This window comes from Schistocerca americana, chromosome X (genome assembly GCF_021461395.2).
Source record: "Schistocerca americana isolate TAMUIC-IGC-003095 chromosome X, iqSchAmer2.1, whole genome shotgun sequence".
Lineage (NCBI taxonomy): Eukaryota > Metazoa > Arthropoda > Insecta > Orthoptera > Acrididae > Schistocerca > Schistocerca americana.
Window position 1 is genome coordinate 106,048,455 of NC_060130.1, and position 15,306 is coordinate 106,063,760.

Consider the following 15,306-nt stretch of genomic DNA (forward strand, 5'->3'; position numbering starts at 1 on the left):
CCTATTATGGGCTTTAAGATTGCAGCTGCTGTCACTGCTGATCTGGTTTTTCATCAATTTGTTCATCGCATTCAGCATGGTTGGCCGGACAAGCCGGCAGACAGGGCTTCTGATCCTTCACATCCCTCTTTTGCCCTGTGTCATCACCTTTTGGTATTGGGTAGTACCATTCTCTAAGCAACAGATGGACCATCACCTAGGGTTGTGATCTCAGACGCCCTATGGCAGGATGTGCTAGTTCCTATATAATGGACGTTGGGGGAGGGGGTCTCGCATACCAAGTTACTGACCTGTCAGCACATGTTCTGGCCCAGCAACGACAGCAACACTGTACATTTATTCATGGTCTGCTCTTAGTGTGCTACACAACAGGCAGCACGATGGGGGTGCTCTCTCCGTGGCCTGCACCACAGCGTCCATGGGAACACATCCATGTTGATTTTGTGGGACCCTTCCTAAACTCTTCCTGGTGGTTCAACAGCCGCCATGGGTCTGATTCACACCATCTCCAAATGTTTTTCTATTTAAGGATTGCCTTATACGATTGTGAAAGATAATGGTCCACAGTTTGTGTCTCAGGCCTTCCGTGACTTCTATGCCCATCAATGCCTTCATCACATGACTGCTCCTCCTTTTCACACCCAAAATAATGGCGAGATAGAACATCTCATCTATACGTTAAAGATTGAAATTAAGAAGTGTGTCACACACTCGTCCTCAGATGCCACCTTGACATGCATCTTGAGTTTCTACAGGTTTATGCTGGTGGGAGATCAGACTCCAGCTGAGATGCATCGTGGCCATCAGCTACACATCCTACTGCATCTGCTCATGTTACCCCCTAACATCCATTGGCACAGCCCCCATCGTAGTTTGCTCCTGGTTCTGCTGATCAAAGTGGATTACAGCCAAGATTCACAGCTACTGAGGCCATGGACTCTGTACGGTGCTCACCAGTGATGGGCTGGTGGTTCGCTACTATGACCAGTTCCATCCTCGTGCCTTGGCAAGGGCTGTGGGTCCACCACCAGTGCCTCTGGCTCTGCCTCTGCCACCCCCCTCAGCACCTGTCCCAACCTTGTTGGGTGTCCCTCCTGCAGTGCAGACCACCCCTCTTTGTGGATGTCACCTGCTCCTGCTCTCCTCCACAGTCCAGGATCCACGGCACCTACTGCTGGGCCTTTCCATGACGCTTTACTACCACCAGTGATTTCACAGCCAGCAAGGCTGGAGCCTTCAGGTCCTTCAACACTGGCATTCCTGGCATCCCTGATCAAGTGGTTAGTGCCTTCATTGTCAATGCCGCTTCACAACATCAAGGGATCAGACATTGAGATCCTACCAGCACCCTTGTAACTTGTCTCCTCTTAAGGTATATTACAGCAGAGAGCCCGCAGCAGGTGTCCTTGGTCGCACCAATCCTGCTCTTTTTCAACGGTTTCAGCCCAGTATCTCCTTTCACCATCATTGACACACCTGTTGTGTCAGTTGGAGGGGCCACAGATGTTTCAACAGTCACTCTGATGCTTGTTTCGCTGGTGCATCCCTTCTCCAAGTGGAAAGGGACACTATAACCCTGTCTGTAACACTCGGATACATGCTGCGGCACCAGGTTGTTGGCAGGCTACACTTCAAATATTCTTCCAATGGCATCTGCACAAGCAGGCCAACAGAGGCCACTTACAGTAGGGCCATATGACCTGTGCACACAGTTTGGCGGCCACCATGCCGTATACTGGAGTCCTCCTCTTTATTAGCGTAGTGCAGCAGGCACTCACCATCCTGTTGTGTTCATACTTATTGTGAGGAAATGCTTATATCAGTATCTCAATTGTTTCTGTGTTTGTCTGAGTGTTCTCAACAGTCGTTAACTTGTATATTGAAAAAGAATAAACTTTGGTTCATTATGGCCATGCTGATGTCTGTTTTCTACAGTATGATACACTTTTTTGTGCTCCTTTTTCCTTTGTTCAGCTTTAGTTTGTCAGTTATATTTTGACTTCTCTTAAATGATGAAGCTCTGTTTATATGATAACTTTCTAAAATGACTATTAAACCATGTTGGGTCTTTCCCATTCCTTAAAACATTGCATAGAACATACTTTTCTATGGCATACTGAATGATGCTTTTGTTTTTTGTCCATTTGTGCACCAAATTTTCATCCTCAGCATTGAATACATAATGTTGACTGCTTAGATACTCTGTAATTTGTATCCTGCCACTCTTGTTAAGCAAAGTATTTTCCTACCTTCCATAACAGTCCTTGTAACACCCATCTCTCTCTCTCTCTCTCTCTCTCTCTCTCTCTCTCTCTCTCTCTCTCTCTCTCTCTCTCTCTCATACATACCTACTGTTCAGAAACTTTCAGTACACTGTGAGTGGTTATCTTTACTCATTCCAAAGCTCAAATGGAAAAATGCAGCAATTAGTCCTGGATAATCTGAATTTATTGCAGATCAATTCTGATTATAGAAAAGCTGTCACCAGTGCCAGAGCTAAAAGAAACAAGTACAATACAAACATATACAAGACAGCATAATGCAGTAATAATACAAATGAGAAAAATATGTGTCATACATCACCCTATGGGGTTACATCTAACTTGTGCTTAAACACATACATCTTTCAAATTTGAATACAGTCACACATATAAATAGATTGCGTAAAGGAAGAGCACCTTCTATGTGGCCGAACTGTTAAGGAGATCCATAAACTTTCCCTTCTGACCATGGTGCAATAGTCACATATGCAAGTAAACAGCTGGAACACAATGTCCACTCACAATCAGGGGAGTGACAATGTTGGACTTCTCTACCACATCCTTTCTATCAATGGCAACACGTTCACTGGAGCAGACCACCACTTTTCACCCTGTCTGTCCAATGTAGCAATCATCACAATCCACACAATACGAGATGGAGATTTTCTACCACCACGGATCATCTGGCATTCACCAGCTTAATGAGTAAGTGGGCCTCACAATTTGATATGTGATATTTGAGCAGATTCTCCCTAATTTATGATAAACATCTTTGCATGTCAGTTGAAATGCATTTCTTATATGCTCTATATGACCATGTTTTTCTTGTTAGATTTATGTCAAGGTGGAGTTGTAAACATTTTTGCTTGTAACTGCTTTGTGTAAAGTTTTATATTTTAATTTTTTATGGTGGTTTGTCTAAGTTCAGTCTGTTAGTTTCTGAGAATAAATTCTTATTCACATATAGTCATTTTCCTGAGCCCTCTATAGATGGCCATGTTTTCCACATCTCTGTCCTTTCTTCTCTCACTGTTTTATATTTTAAGTGAAATCTTTGTTTTATTAAATTTCATATGACCTGATGTGTGTACAACATTGTGTACATCGTTTTTTTTAAATTTATGTCTTTATATGCAAGTGTATCCTCTTGCCATTTTCTACCTACGTTTTTGTAACTGGTTTTTGGATTGATGTGCTTATGTTTGTACTTTTATTAACACTGTTAACTTACTTTTTATAAAATTTGATGGTTTCTAACATTAACAGAGCATGTTACATCTATACACTATATGATCAAAATCATCTGGACACCTGGCTGAAAATGACTTACAAGTTCATGGCATCCACCATAGGTAATGCTGGAGTTCAATATGGTGTTCACCCACCCTCACCAACAGTGTCTCCTCAATAACAATTTAGCAAACATTGCTATATATGGGCCTCTGCAGCAGGCACCTGGTTCATGCATCCATAATGACTGCTGTTCATAGGTAACAAAGGCTGAAATTTGCATGCCATTACCATAACTGGACGGACACTGAGAGGGGAAAGGTGGCCCTTTCAGATGAATCATGTTTTATGCTTCATCAGACACATGGCAAACACCTTGTGACAATTGTCAGAAAGGTCCAGGCTGGAAAAGGGAACATTATGGTGTGGAGAATGACCATATCCAACCCTACATGGAGTTTACTTTTCATAGGCACAATGACGTTCACCAGCAGAAAAATGCAACAAGCCACATAGCTCCCAGTATACACTATCTGATCAAAAGTATCCAGACACCCCCAAAAACATACATTGTTCATATTACGTACATTGTGCTGCCACCTACAGCCAGGTACTCCATATCAGTGAGCTCAGTAATCATTAGACACCATGAGAGAGCAGAATGGGGTGCTCTGCAGAACTCATGGACTTCGAATGTGGTCAGATGATTGGGTGTCACTTGTGTCATACGTCTGTATGTGAGATTTCTACACTCCTAAACTTTCCTTGGTCCACTGTTTCCAATGTGATATTGAAGTGGAAACATGAAGGGACACATATAGCACAAAACTGTACAGGCTGACATCTATCCAGACCATCACACAGGAATCCCAAACTGCATCAGGATCCATTGCAAGTACTATAACAGGTAGGCAGGAGGTGAGAAAACTTGGATTTCATGGTTGAGCAGCTGCTCATAAGCCACACATTACGGGCAGGTAAATGCCAAACGACGCATCTTTGGTGTAAGGAGCATTGGACAACTGAACAGTGAAAAAATGTTGTGTGAAGTGACGAATCACAGTACACAGTGTGCGTATGGTGAATGCCCGATGAACATCATCTGCCACCTTGAGGATGCTAACAGTAAAATTTAGGGGTGGTGGTGTTATGGGGTGGTCGAGTTTTTCATGGAGAGGGCTTACACCCCTTGTAGCTTTGCATGGCAGCATCACAGCACAGGCCTACATTGATGTTTTAAGCACCTTCTTGTCTCCCACTATTGAAGAGCAATTCGGGGATGGCAACTGCATCCATCAACACAATCAAGCACCTGTTCATAATGCACAGCCTGTGGTGGAGTGGTTACACAATAATAGCATCCCTGTAATGGACTGGCCTGCACAGAGTCCTGACCTGAATTCTATAGAACACCTTTGGGATGTTTTGGAATGCCGACTTCGTGCCAGGTCTCACTGACCAACATCAAGACCTCTCCTCAGTGCAGCACTCCATGAAGAATGGGCTGCCATTCCCCAAGAAACTTTCCAGCACCTGATTGAACATATGCCTGTGAGAGTGGAAATTGTCATCAAGGCTAAGGGTGGACTAACATCATATTAAATCCCAGTATTACCAATGGAGGGCACCACGAACTTTTAAGTCATTTTCAGCCAGGTGTCCGGATACTTTTGATCACATAGTGTACATGCACAGTTTGAAGAGCACCAGGATGAGTCTACTGTACTCCCCTGGCCACCTAACTCACTGGATTTAAACCCAGTTGAGAGTTTGTGGGACCACCTTGATCGGGCTGTTCACACCCTAGATCCTCAACTGAGAAACCTAGCACAGCTGGCTATGGAACTGGAGTCAGCATGACTTCACAGCCCTGTCAGTGCCCTCCAGAATCCTTTGACTCTTTCTGCATGTCTCAAAGCAGTCTGCAGAGCAAATGTGGTTATTCAGGCTTTTGACAGTTGGCCACATAAATGTGACTGGCCAGCATATAATCTGTATTTCTTTCAGAATGGGGGTAACTCACTTTCTTTCAGGTTTAAATATGAACATTATTGTGTTATTAATTTCAGATATGTTTGTATATTTCTCATGTTTACGAACACCGGGTGTTTGTGTAACCATGAACACTGACAAAAGTGCCTGGGAGACAGAACCACCTTTTGGACTATGAGAGAGGGTGGACTGTATGTACTGGATTTCAAAGGAATAGCACTGTACTGAGACACTGAGTTAAACAGAAAAGAAAATGAGAGAAAATCTTGCTGTTAAGAAATAAAGTTCAGGAAAAAGGACTCATTTGTTCATATTATTTTTTATATGTGTGTGAAAACAATGACCAGTGAAAGTTCCAATAATATATGCATTTATAATGTTCAAATAGCAGAAATGATTGAATTCTTTCTTCTGCTCTTATTGCACTTCTACTAATAATTATTATTTTTTTTATTTTTAAGTTAGTTATACACACCTGAGAATAAGCAGTATATGCCCAAATGTGTCCAACCATCATTAACATTATATTTCCTTCTAAGTCATTATTTCTATGACAATTGTTGATACACTAACTGCAATGATATATTTAATTTTGAGGAATAATTTACAAAAAAATATTAATAATTGAACATATAAAGACATGCATGGAAAGATTTCAAATGAGCTAATCAGTCATATTAGACATATTGACACCTACCAACAGAGAGCTAAGAATTCAGACTCTACAGCAACATACTATAATTCTCCTAAAAACAACTTCATTAAGATATAATTGTGGTCAAAGTTCACTCCCATCCAAAATTTCCACAGCCAATTTAGCCAGTGTGCTTGTTAGCTACCTGATTCTGCCACAATATTTTTGTTGCCTTGATTTTCCTGGACTAAATGACACCCTTTATTAATTAAAAAAGTTATTAATTAATAATTTGCATACATTATCATAAATGATTGAAAGTCTAAAGATGGTGCCTCTGCTCATAAATGGATTATCCCAAACATAGGCATACAAAATGATTCCATGAACATTACACTTTACTAACCCACCACAACCAAATTATTGTCTTAACACACAGCGCATGCAAATTAGAAAAATCCAATGTAGCAGTTTTCCAAATGATTATGTAGTGTCGAAAATACTAAAATGTTCATAAGCTATCATTAACAATGCTAAGCCCACACCAAAATTTTCAGACCACAGCTGGTAATCATGCAAGTAGGATCTATGTCAAAAGACCTGGATGAGCTTGTATATGATTATATCTTTGAGAATGTGCCACTTGAATTCTTACAGTAAACACCTTTGTAGAAACATGTAGTGTCTGTAACTTCTTTCAGTCATTCTGTAGATAACATTTATTCTAGTCACATAATTTTGTGATCATCATGAACATCTGTGCATTTGTGTTACGTATCTGGAATGCTGAATGCTAACAAACTGTGCACACTAGAACTGTTGTGGTGATATAATATCAGTCTTCAAGCATGAAAGTTCACTATATGAGTCAGTTTCATACTGTTTCATAGGATTGTGGAGATTCCTGCCTGTAAACAATGACTTTATCCGAAAACTGGAACTGGTCATTGTGTCACATATAGTGATGATAAATAAGGGAAAAACCACATTAATTAAAATTTTTTGTTGTGTACATTATTCGGATACTTTCCATAACAACAGTCCTACAGCAAGTCAATAAACTTTCTTCAGTGAGGCTCTGAGGGCAGAATAAGGGTTTGCAAGTAAGTCTTCCCACAAGTTTTGTGGTAAAAAGGTATATTGTGTAAAATGATAAAAATACGAAAAGATGACACAGTCAGTTACATCCAATACACATTCACTGTCAAATTTCTAATATTACCTTCACTTTCCCTTTATATTACCTGAAATCCTAAGCTATACATCTTGACTAACATTTCCATTGAGAAGAGAGCAACAAAGAAGAGATTGGTCCAGTCTGAAAATAAAAAATGACAAATGTTAGTAAAAGTAGAAGTTGAAAGATGATTACAGCCTTAGGAATTTTTTTTAGCACAATGATAGCAAGTAAAAGTATTTGTGAGAAGTATCATGCCTGGCCAAGGAGGAGCTCCCATGTTTTAAGAGAAGATTGTATCGGATTGTTTGGGGGAAGAGACCAAACAGCGAGGTCATCGGTCTCATCGGATTAGGGAAGGACGGAATAGGAAATTGGCCTTGTCCTTTCAAAGGAGCCATCCCGGCATTTTTCTGGAGTATGGCCGGACACGGGATTGAACCATCGTCTTTATGAGAAGACATTTACATGTGATTAGTAAGACATGTTAGTTCCCATTCTTTGTTTATCCACAAATTCCTCAAGTCTACATACCTTAATTAACTGACATTATATTACCAAATTCTAGCATCCATGCCAAAATATTGGTATTTTAATGTGAATACTAACATATCTGGATTGATATACAACAACAGACCCTCCCACAACATATACAGCCAACAATGATGAGGTGGAAGCTATTATAAAGTTAACAGCTTCATTAATCTTACTAACCTATTCATCCAGAAAGCTTTGTAATTTATATGAAGGGGACACTATAGCAAAGGGAAGAAATACAAAGTTTCGTAAGAATCAATCTTTAACTTTTACAATTATGCACTGTCAATGATCTGTTGAATTGTTTGAAATTGATATATTAGCTCTGAAACCACAAAAGATGTGGGGTTGAACAAAAGTATTTTATTCAAGGTAAGAAAAACAAATGAAAAATGTTATACTAACCAAATATCATCTCCATAATCTGATCATCAGATATGTACATATGTGAATCAGATATAAAATACTATATAATTTTATTTATCCATGTTCACAAAATTTCAGTGTGTTTCTCCCTTTATTAACAAGTTACCAGAACTTTACACATGTTGTTACAAAGCAAATGTTACTTTTCTTTCGTGATTTAAAGGTACCGCATAGAAAGGGCAGATGAGAGTTTAAGCCTCATATTTCCCAAAGAAAATCAAATTTCTGTAACACTTTGCCAAATTGATTAGTTAACATACTACTGTCTGAGGCATATTACATTATGTGTAGCATTACTGAGGGAGCAATATGGTACTGTTGTTTGTCCACAGCATATTTTGTGAAAGAGTAATATGTTTTTTTTTGTTTTTTTTTCTGGGTGAAATACATTTTTCCTTCATTTTTATGGCACTATGTTATTATTTATCATTATTTTCTTTGACTTTACATGCTAAAATAATATAAACATAACACTGACACTATCATTACTTCAGTCAGACTTGAATTGAACATTTTAAAGTCATAAATAATATTACCATGCAAATCGTAATTGTTTGCTGTTATTAATGATTAACTGATGTCTCTAAAGTGTAGCAAATAAAGCTATGACTGCTGAACTTTTTCTCTAAATCAGTATCTCAGTCTAGTTTCACTTTGCAGCTGTGTTTACTGGGTACTGCCACCATCTGTATATCTGCATTTCGTTATCATATCACTTTTGCCACCTCAACATACACTGAAGAGCCAAAGAAACTGGTACAGCTGCCTAATATCGTGTAGGGCCCCTGTATGTACGCAGAAGTGCCACAACACGATGTCGCATGCACTTGTCTAATGTCTGAAGTAGTGCTGGAGGGAACTGACACCATGGATCCTGCAGGGCTGTCCATAAATCCATAAGAGTGTGAGGGGTGGAGATTTCTTCTGAACAGCAGATTGCGAGAACTTCCAGATATGTTCAATAATGTTCATGTCTGGGGAGTTTGGCGGCTAGCAGAGGTGTTTAAACTCAGAAGAGTGTTCCTGGAACCACTCTGTAGCAATTCTGGATATGAGGGGTGTCACATTGTCCTGCTGGAATTACCTAAGTCCGTCGAAATGCACAATGGACATGAGTAGATACAGGTGATCAGACAGGATGCATACGTACATTTCAACTGCCATAGTCATATCTAAATGTATCAGGGGTCCAATATCAATCCAATGGAATGCACCCCACACCATTACAGAGCCTCCACCAGCTTGAACAGTCCCCTGCTGACATGCAGGGTCCACGCACTCATGAGGTTGTACCCATAAATGTCCATCCGTTCAATACAATTTGAAAGGAGACTTGTCCAGCCAGGCAAAATGTTCCAGTCATCAACAGTCTAATGTCGGTGTTGATGGGCCCAGGTGAGGCAAATAGCTTTGTGTTGTACAGTCATCAATGGTACACAAGTGGGCCTTCGGTTCTGAAAGCCCATATCATTTATGTTTTGTTGAATGGTTCACATGCTGACACTTGTTAATGGCCCAGCATTGAAATCTGCAGCAATTTGTGGAAGGGTTGCACTTCTGTCATTGTTGAACAATTCTCTTCAGTTGTTGTTGGTCTCATTCTTGCAGGATCTTTTTCCGGCCACAGTAATGTTGGAGATTTGGTGTTTTAATTGAATCCTGATATTCATGGTAGACTCATCAAATGGTCATACGATAAAATCCCCACTTCACTGCTACGTCAGAGATGCTGTGTCCCATTGCTCATGCGCTGACAATAACACCACGTTCAAAATCACTTAAATCTTGATAACCAGCCATTGTAGCAGCAGTAACTGATCTAACAACTGGGCCAGACACTTGTTATCTTATATAGGTGTTGCCAACCACAGCACCATATTCTGCCTGTTTTACACATCTCTGTGTTTGAATACGCATGTCTATACCAGTTTCTTTGGCGCTTCAGTGTATATTCTCCAGGCAGTGCTATAAACATGAGCCTGACTGACCAGTTATCCCATGTATTACAAATTTCCTTCATTGTGGCACTGAAGAGAACAAGTTGTGCACTTATTTCAGTTGCAACTATCTTTATTATCAAGAAATATTATTATCTTTACCAGAGTTGTCACACAATTATTATTATTATCATTATTATTATCATTATTATTATTATTACCATCACAAATACTAGTACCAACACATTCAACACGACAACAAACAACAGCCATCAATACCAAACCTTTGGTTATATAAGAATACATTTATAAATATTACCTTGAAAATCATCAAGCCATTTAGGTTGATGATAATGTTCTGTAGCAAGAACAACAGTATTTAAGAACACCAGCATTATAATTAACCAGTAGAATGCTTGTGACTTCACAGCTTTTCTGCAAGCTCGTCTCAAACGACGATTCTGCCTGAAATTAATTTTATAAGGTATGTCACAATGAGGCACCAATTATTATGGCAGTGTAATAAAATTACAGTTAACTTATCAATGAAATTCATGATTTAAGACAAGTCCACAAATGAAATTATTCACTTAAAATTAATTGCCAGTACTTTGTGTCAACATAATTATTGCATGTTAAATTTCAAGCTTAGTTGTTTGTTTTACCAAAATGCCTTCATAATTTGCTGATGTGAAACTTACACTTTAAGAGCCATGCCATTGTTATGCAATTAATCTATTTCGACAGCAAGCAATAAACACAGTACTTTCAGGTTTTGTAGTTAACATTCATCTGTTATACAAATTTTCTTAGTTACCGTCATGATCTGTCTGTCAAAGACAGAAAGCAATGAAAACTGTGAAACACACAATTCATGTGAGCTTCTCCACCATCATTGGGGGCATTTTACGTTAAAAATGCTTTTCATATTGGTATGCGGAACGACCTGGCAGCGAACAAGCAGTTGCCATAGGTAAATACATTATACCAGTACAAAACAGCATTTTAGTGACTGGAGAGTCACAGACAATGTACTGAAAAGGTTGTAGATTGAATGCTAGAGTGAAATGTGATTTTTATTATTGCATCCCCTTTTTACTGAATAATGAAACATTCAGAACAGCCACTAAGTTGTTGGTGAAAGCAAGAAATGGAAGATCAGTATTTAACATTCCACCAATAAAGTTATTTGAGTATCAGTGCTAACTCAGTTATATTAGGATCACTAATAAAAATGACCATAACTTCATTGTAGCAAACTTCCTGGTATTCACATAAAACGATTTAGGGGAACCAGTGGAAACTTAAATGGAGAAGGCAGGCAAGGATCTGATGAAAGTTTATAGTAATTTATTTCCTGTGTCCAACAAGGAGCATCAATAACAAAGTAATTACACATAACATAACATAACTGGTCAGCATTTGTATCATCATTGACACATGCCTCACATAAATGCTGTGAGCCCTTTTTAATCCTGATAATGACAAAGGGAGAGATAATCTGAGCTTAAGATTCACTGCAAATATTCTATTACATGCTTTCACTGTAAAGGCTATTAACACATAAAATTGCAAGGAATAGGGTAGTATATAGTATTAACTTTTCAGAAATGCAGGAAAGTTAAGTACTGGGGTCTCCAGATGTAAATTCAATATAAAATATAATTTGTGGCTTGGAAAAATAAACTGCACTGTGATATTCTTCACCAACAACAGTCGCATATTCTGATATGCTATTCTTGAGAGCTGGAATTTGCTAATGACAACCAACTGATTGATCTCATAATAGTGTTCCAATTTTATGACACTCCTGTATACCTGTTAGTGACAACGACGACACAGATTATCTTATTGCCTCAGTGATGTGTGTATTTTGTTCCAAGAACAATAATTATATTCATATATTCATTTGTTCTTTAACACATTCAGCACTATGCCCATATGATATACAGTCACGCACATAATATCCATGTGGTTGGCACTCATATCCCATAAGGACCCAGCTATTCCACTCACTGAAATGTGTTTTCCCCCATGCTATACAACTGCCCACTGCTGCAGTAGTTCATATTATGTCCACTAGATGCAGCAGGAGTCAACTTACAAGTATGCATTTACTGAACATGGTGTACAAACATAAGAAACTAGGTATTGAAACTCTCATAAAGGACAGAAAGAGCCTACCAACAGGCTTCAAAATAAGGAAGCTGAAGCAAAATTAAATTTTTTAATGTATATTTCATATCCACAAAACATCAGGCAACCACCAAACAGATCTCTGTACGTTCAAAAGAAGGTTTTACAAGAACAATAAAACCAAACATTATCACAGATTATAACATGAAAAAGACTGGTGTAGACCGTGTCCATCAGCCTTACAGCTACTACACATTAGCAAGCAAAATGATGAAGTGGTAGAAAAAACTTTTCTTTCACATATTTCTACTTTCAACTGTGAAAGGTTTCATTTTTTTTTTAAAGCTGAAATAACAATACTACTAGTATGAATATATACAATACATCATTTGTTTCTATTAAAAAAATCGTCAATGGAGTTGAAGGAGTTGGCTACTAGTAAGTCTTTCAGGCTCCTTTTAAACTGATCTTTATTTGTAGCTACATTTTTTATGTTTGCTGGCAAATTATTGAAGATGGGTGTTCCTGAGTAGTGGACCCCTTTTTGAACTAAAGTAAGTGCTTATAAGTCCTTGTGCAGATCATTTTTGTTCTTGGTATTGTATGTATGAACTGAGCTGTTTGCTGGAAAAAAGAGATATATTATTTAGGACAAATTTCATTAAGGAGTAAATATACTGAGAGGCAGTAGTTAGTATACCCAGTTCTTTGAAGAGGTTTCTACAGGACGTCTGTGAATTTGCTCCACAAATAATACATATTACACGCTTTTGGACTCTGAAAAGTTTTGTTTGACTTGAAGAGTTAGCCCAAAATATTATACCATATGACATTATGGAATGAAAGTAGGCAAAGTATGCAAGCTTTTTCATTTTTATGTCACCTATGTCTGCTAACACTCAAATTGCAAATACAGATTTGTGAAGATGTTTATGCAGGTCTGTGGTGTGCTCCTCCCAACTGAAATCAGTATCAAGTTGTAATCCAAGGAATTTAAGACTGTCAACCTCTTCTATCTGCTCTTCTTCATACTTTATACATATGCTGGGTGAAAACCTCTTGCAGATCCTGAATTGCATATAGTGAGTCTTTTTGAAGATTAATATCAGTGAGTTGGCTTTAAACCATTTATTAATATCCAAGAAAATACCATTAGCAGATCTTTCTAGAACTACACTCGGCACACTATTTATTGCAATACTTGTATCATCTGTAAACAAAACGAACTCTGCTTCTGGCAGTGTAACTGATGAGAGATCGTTAATGTACACAAGAAGAAGCAATGGCCCTAAGATGGATCCATATGGGACACCACATGTAATTTCTTCCCATTCTGATGATGACTGATGACTTAATTTGTTTCCTGTTAGCGAGGTATGACTTGAACCATTTTGCAGCACTGTCCATGACACCATAGAATTCTAATTTATTTAAAAGGATGTTGTGGTTCACACAATCAAATGCCTTTGACAAATCACAGAAAATACCTGCTGCTTGTAATTTGTTATTTAATGAATTAAGTACATTTTCACTGTAGGTGTAAATAGCCTTCTCGATATCAGAACCCTTCAGAAATCCAAACTGTGTTCGTGATAATATGTTATTTGTGGTCAGATGGTTGAGAAGCTGCCTGTACATTACTTTTTCTAAAACTTTTGAGAAAGCTGACAAAAGTGAAATCAGTCTGTAGTTTGATGGTATCTCTTTATCCCCTTTCTTGAATAGAGGCTTAACATCTGTATATTTTAGCCAGTCAGGAAATGTCCCAGTTATAATTGACTGGTTACACAAGTAACTTAGAATTGTACTAAACTCACAAGAACATGCCATAATTACCTTTGTTGATATTTCATCGTAACCACTCGAATGCTTTGTTTTTAAGATTTTATTGTGGAAGTTATTTCTTTTGGTGAAGTGAGTGACATATTCATGTACCTGAAGCTATTTGTAAAGGCTAGTTTCAGATATTCAAGGGCATTATTTACCTATCCTGACAATTCCATTCTATCAGTAATGGATATAAAGTACTTGTTAAATAGATTTGCCACACTATGCCCATCAGTTACTAATGTGTCATCTACCCTTAATGCTATTTACTCCTGTTCCTTTCTGGTTCTACCAGTCTCCGCTTTCACTATATCCCATATTGTTTTTATTTTGTTCCCTGACATTGCTATCTTCTTCTCGTAGTGCATTTGTATAGATGTCTGAATTACTTTTTAAAATATTTTACAGTAGTCCTTGTATTTAGCTAAATCATCAGCATTGGAGCTATTCTTGGTTGATGGATACATTTTCCTTTTTGTCTTACAGGAAATCTCTATTCCTTGTGTAATCCAAGGTTTTATTATAGACTTCTGTCTAATTTGAGTAACTTTTAGAGGAAAACAGTTTTCAAACATGTTACTGACATTGTTCATGAATGTCTTATATTTTTCATTTGTGTCATGAGCACTATAAACATCTTTCCGGTTCATATCTTTTAACAGTTTTCTAAAACACTCAATTTCTAGTTGATTGACTACCCTCCTGTACTCAGATTTAGCAGTCTTGATAATCTGCTTAGAATTTACATCTAAAACAAGGAGCTGCATGTCATGATCTGATAGTCCATTTATAACAGGTTTTATTATATGATTTTGTTCCTTTGATTTGTCTATAAAAATGTGATCAATGGCTGTCCTTGAGGATTTAGTGATTCTACTTGGAAAGTTTACAGTGTGAGTTAGATTCAAAGGCAACATTACTAACTGCAGTAAATGTTTACTGGAAGATTGCATTAGAAAATCTGTATTAAAGTCACTAGCAATCAAAATTTCTTTGTTTCTTTCTGTTAAATAACCCAAAAGAGCTTCTAGATGATTTATGAATAGATTATAATTTCCTGCAGGTGCTCGGTAAATAGTTACTATTGTATAGGATATGTTATGAAACTCTACTTCTGTTGCACATGCTTCTAGGTGCTGCTCTAAACAG

General features: G+C 38.0%; 1 protein-coding gene across 4 annotated transcripts in view; it reads right to left on the reverse strand.

Moving 5' to 3' along the window:
- LOC124555453 (muscle calcium channel subunit alpha-1-like) overlaps window positions 1-15,306 on the reverse strand; it is a 566,027-nt gene that overhangs the window by 361,556 nt on the left and 189,165 nt on the right. For all 4 annotated transcript variants that reach the window (XM_047129373.1, XM_047129372.1, XM_047129371.1 and 1 more), the window contains exons 10-11: window positions 10,514-10,659; window positions 7,362-7,435 (exon numbers count right to left, since the gene is read on the reverse strand). In XM_047129373.1, the coding sequence (XP_046985329.1) occupies window positions 7,362-7,435; window positions 10,514-10,659 (220 nt within the window). The remainder of the gene's footprint in view (window positions 1-7,361; window positions 7,436-10,513; window positions 10,660-15,306) is intronic.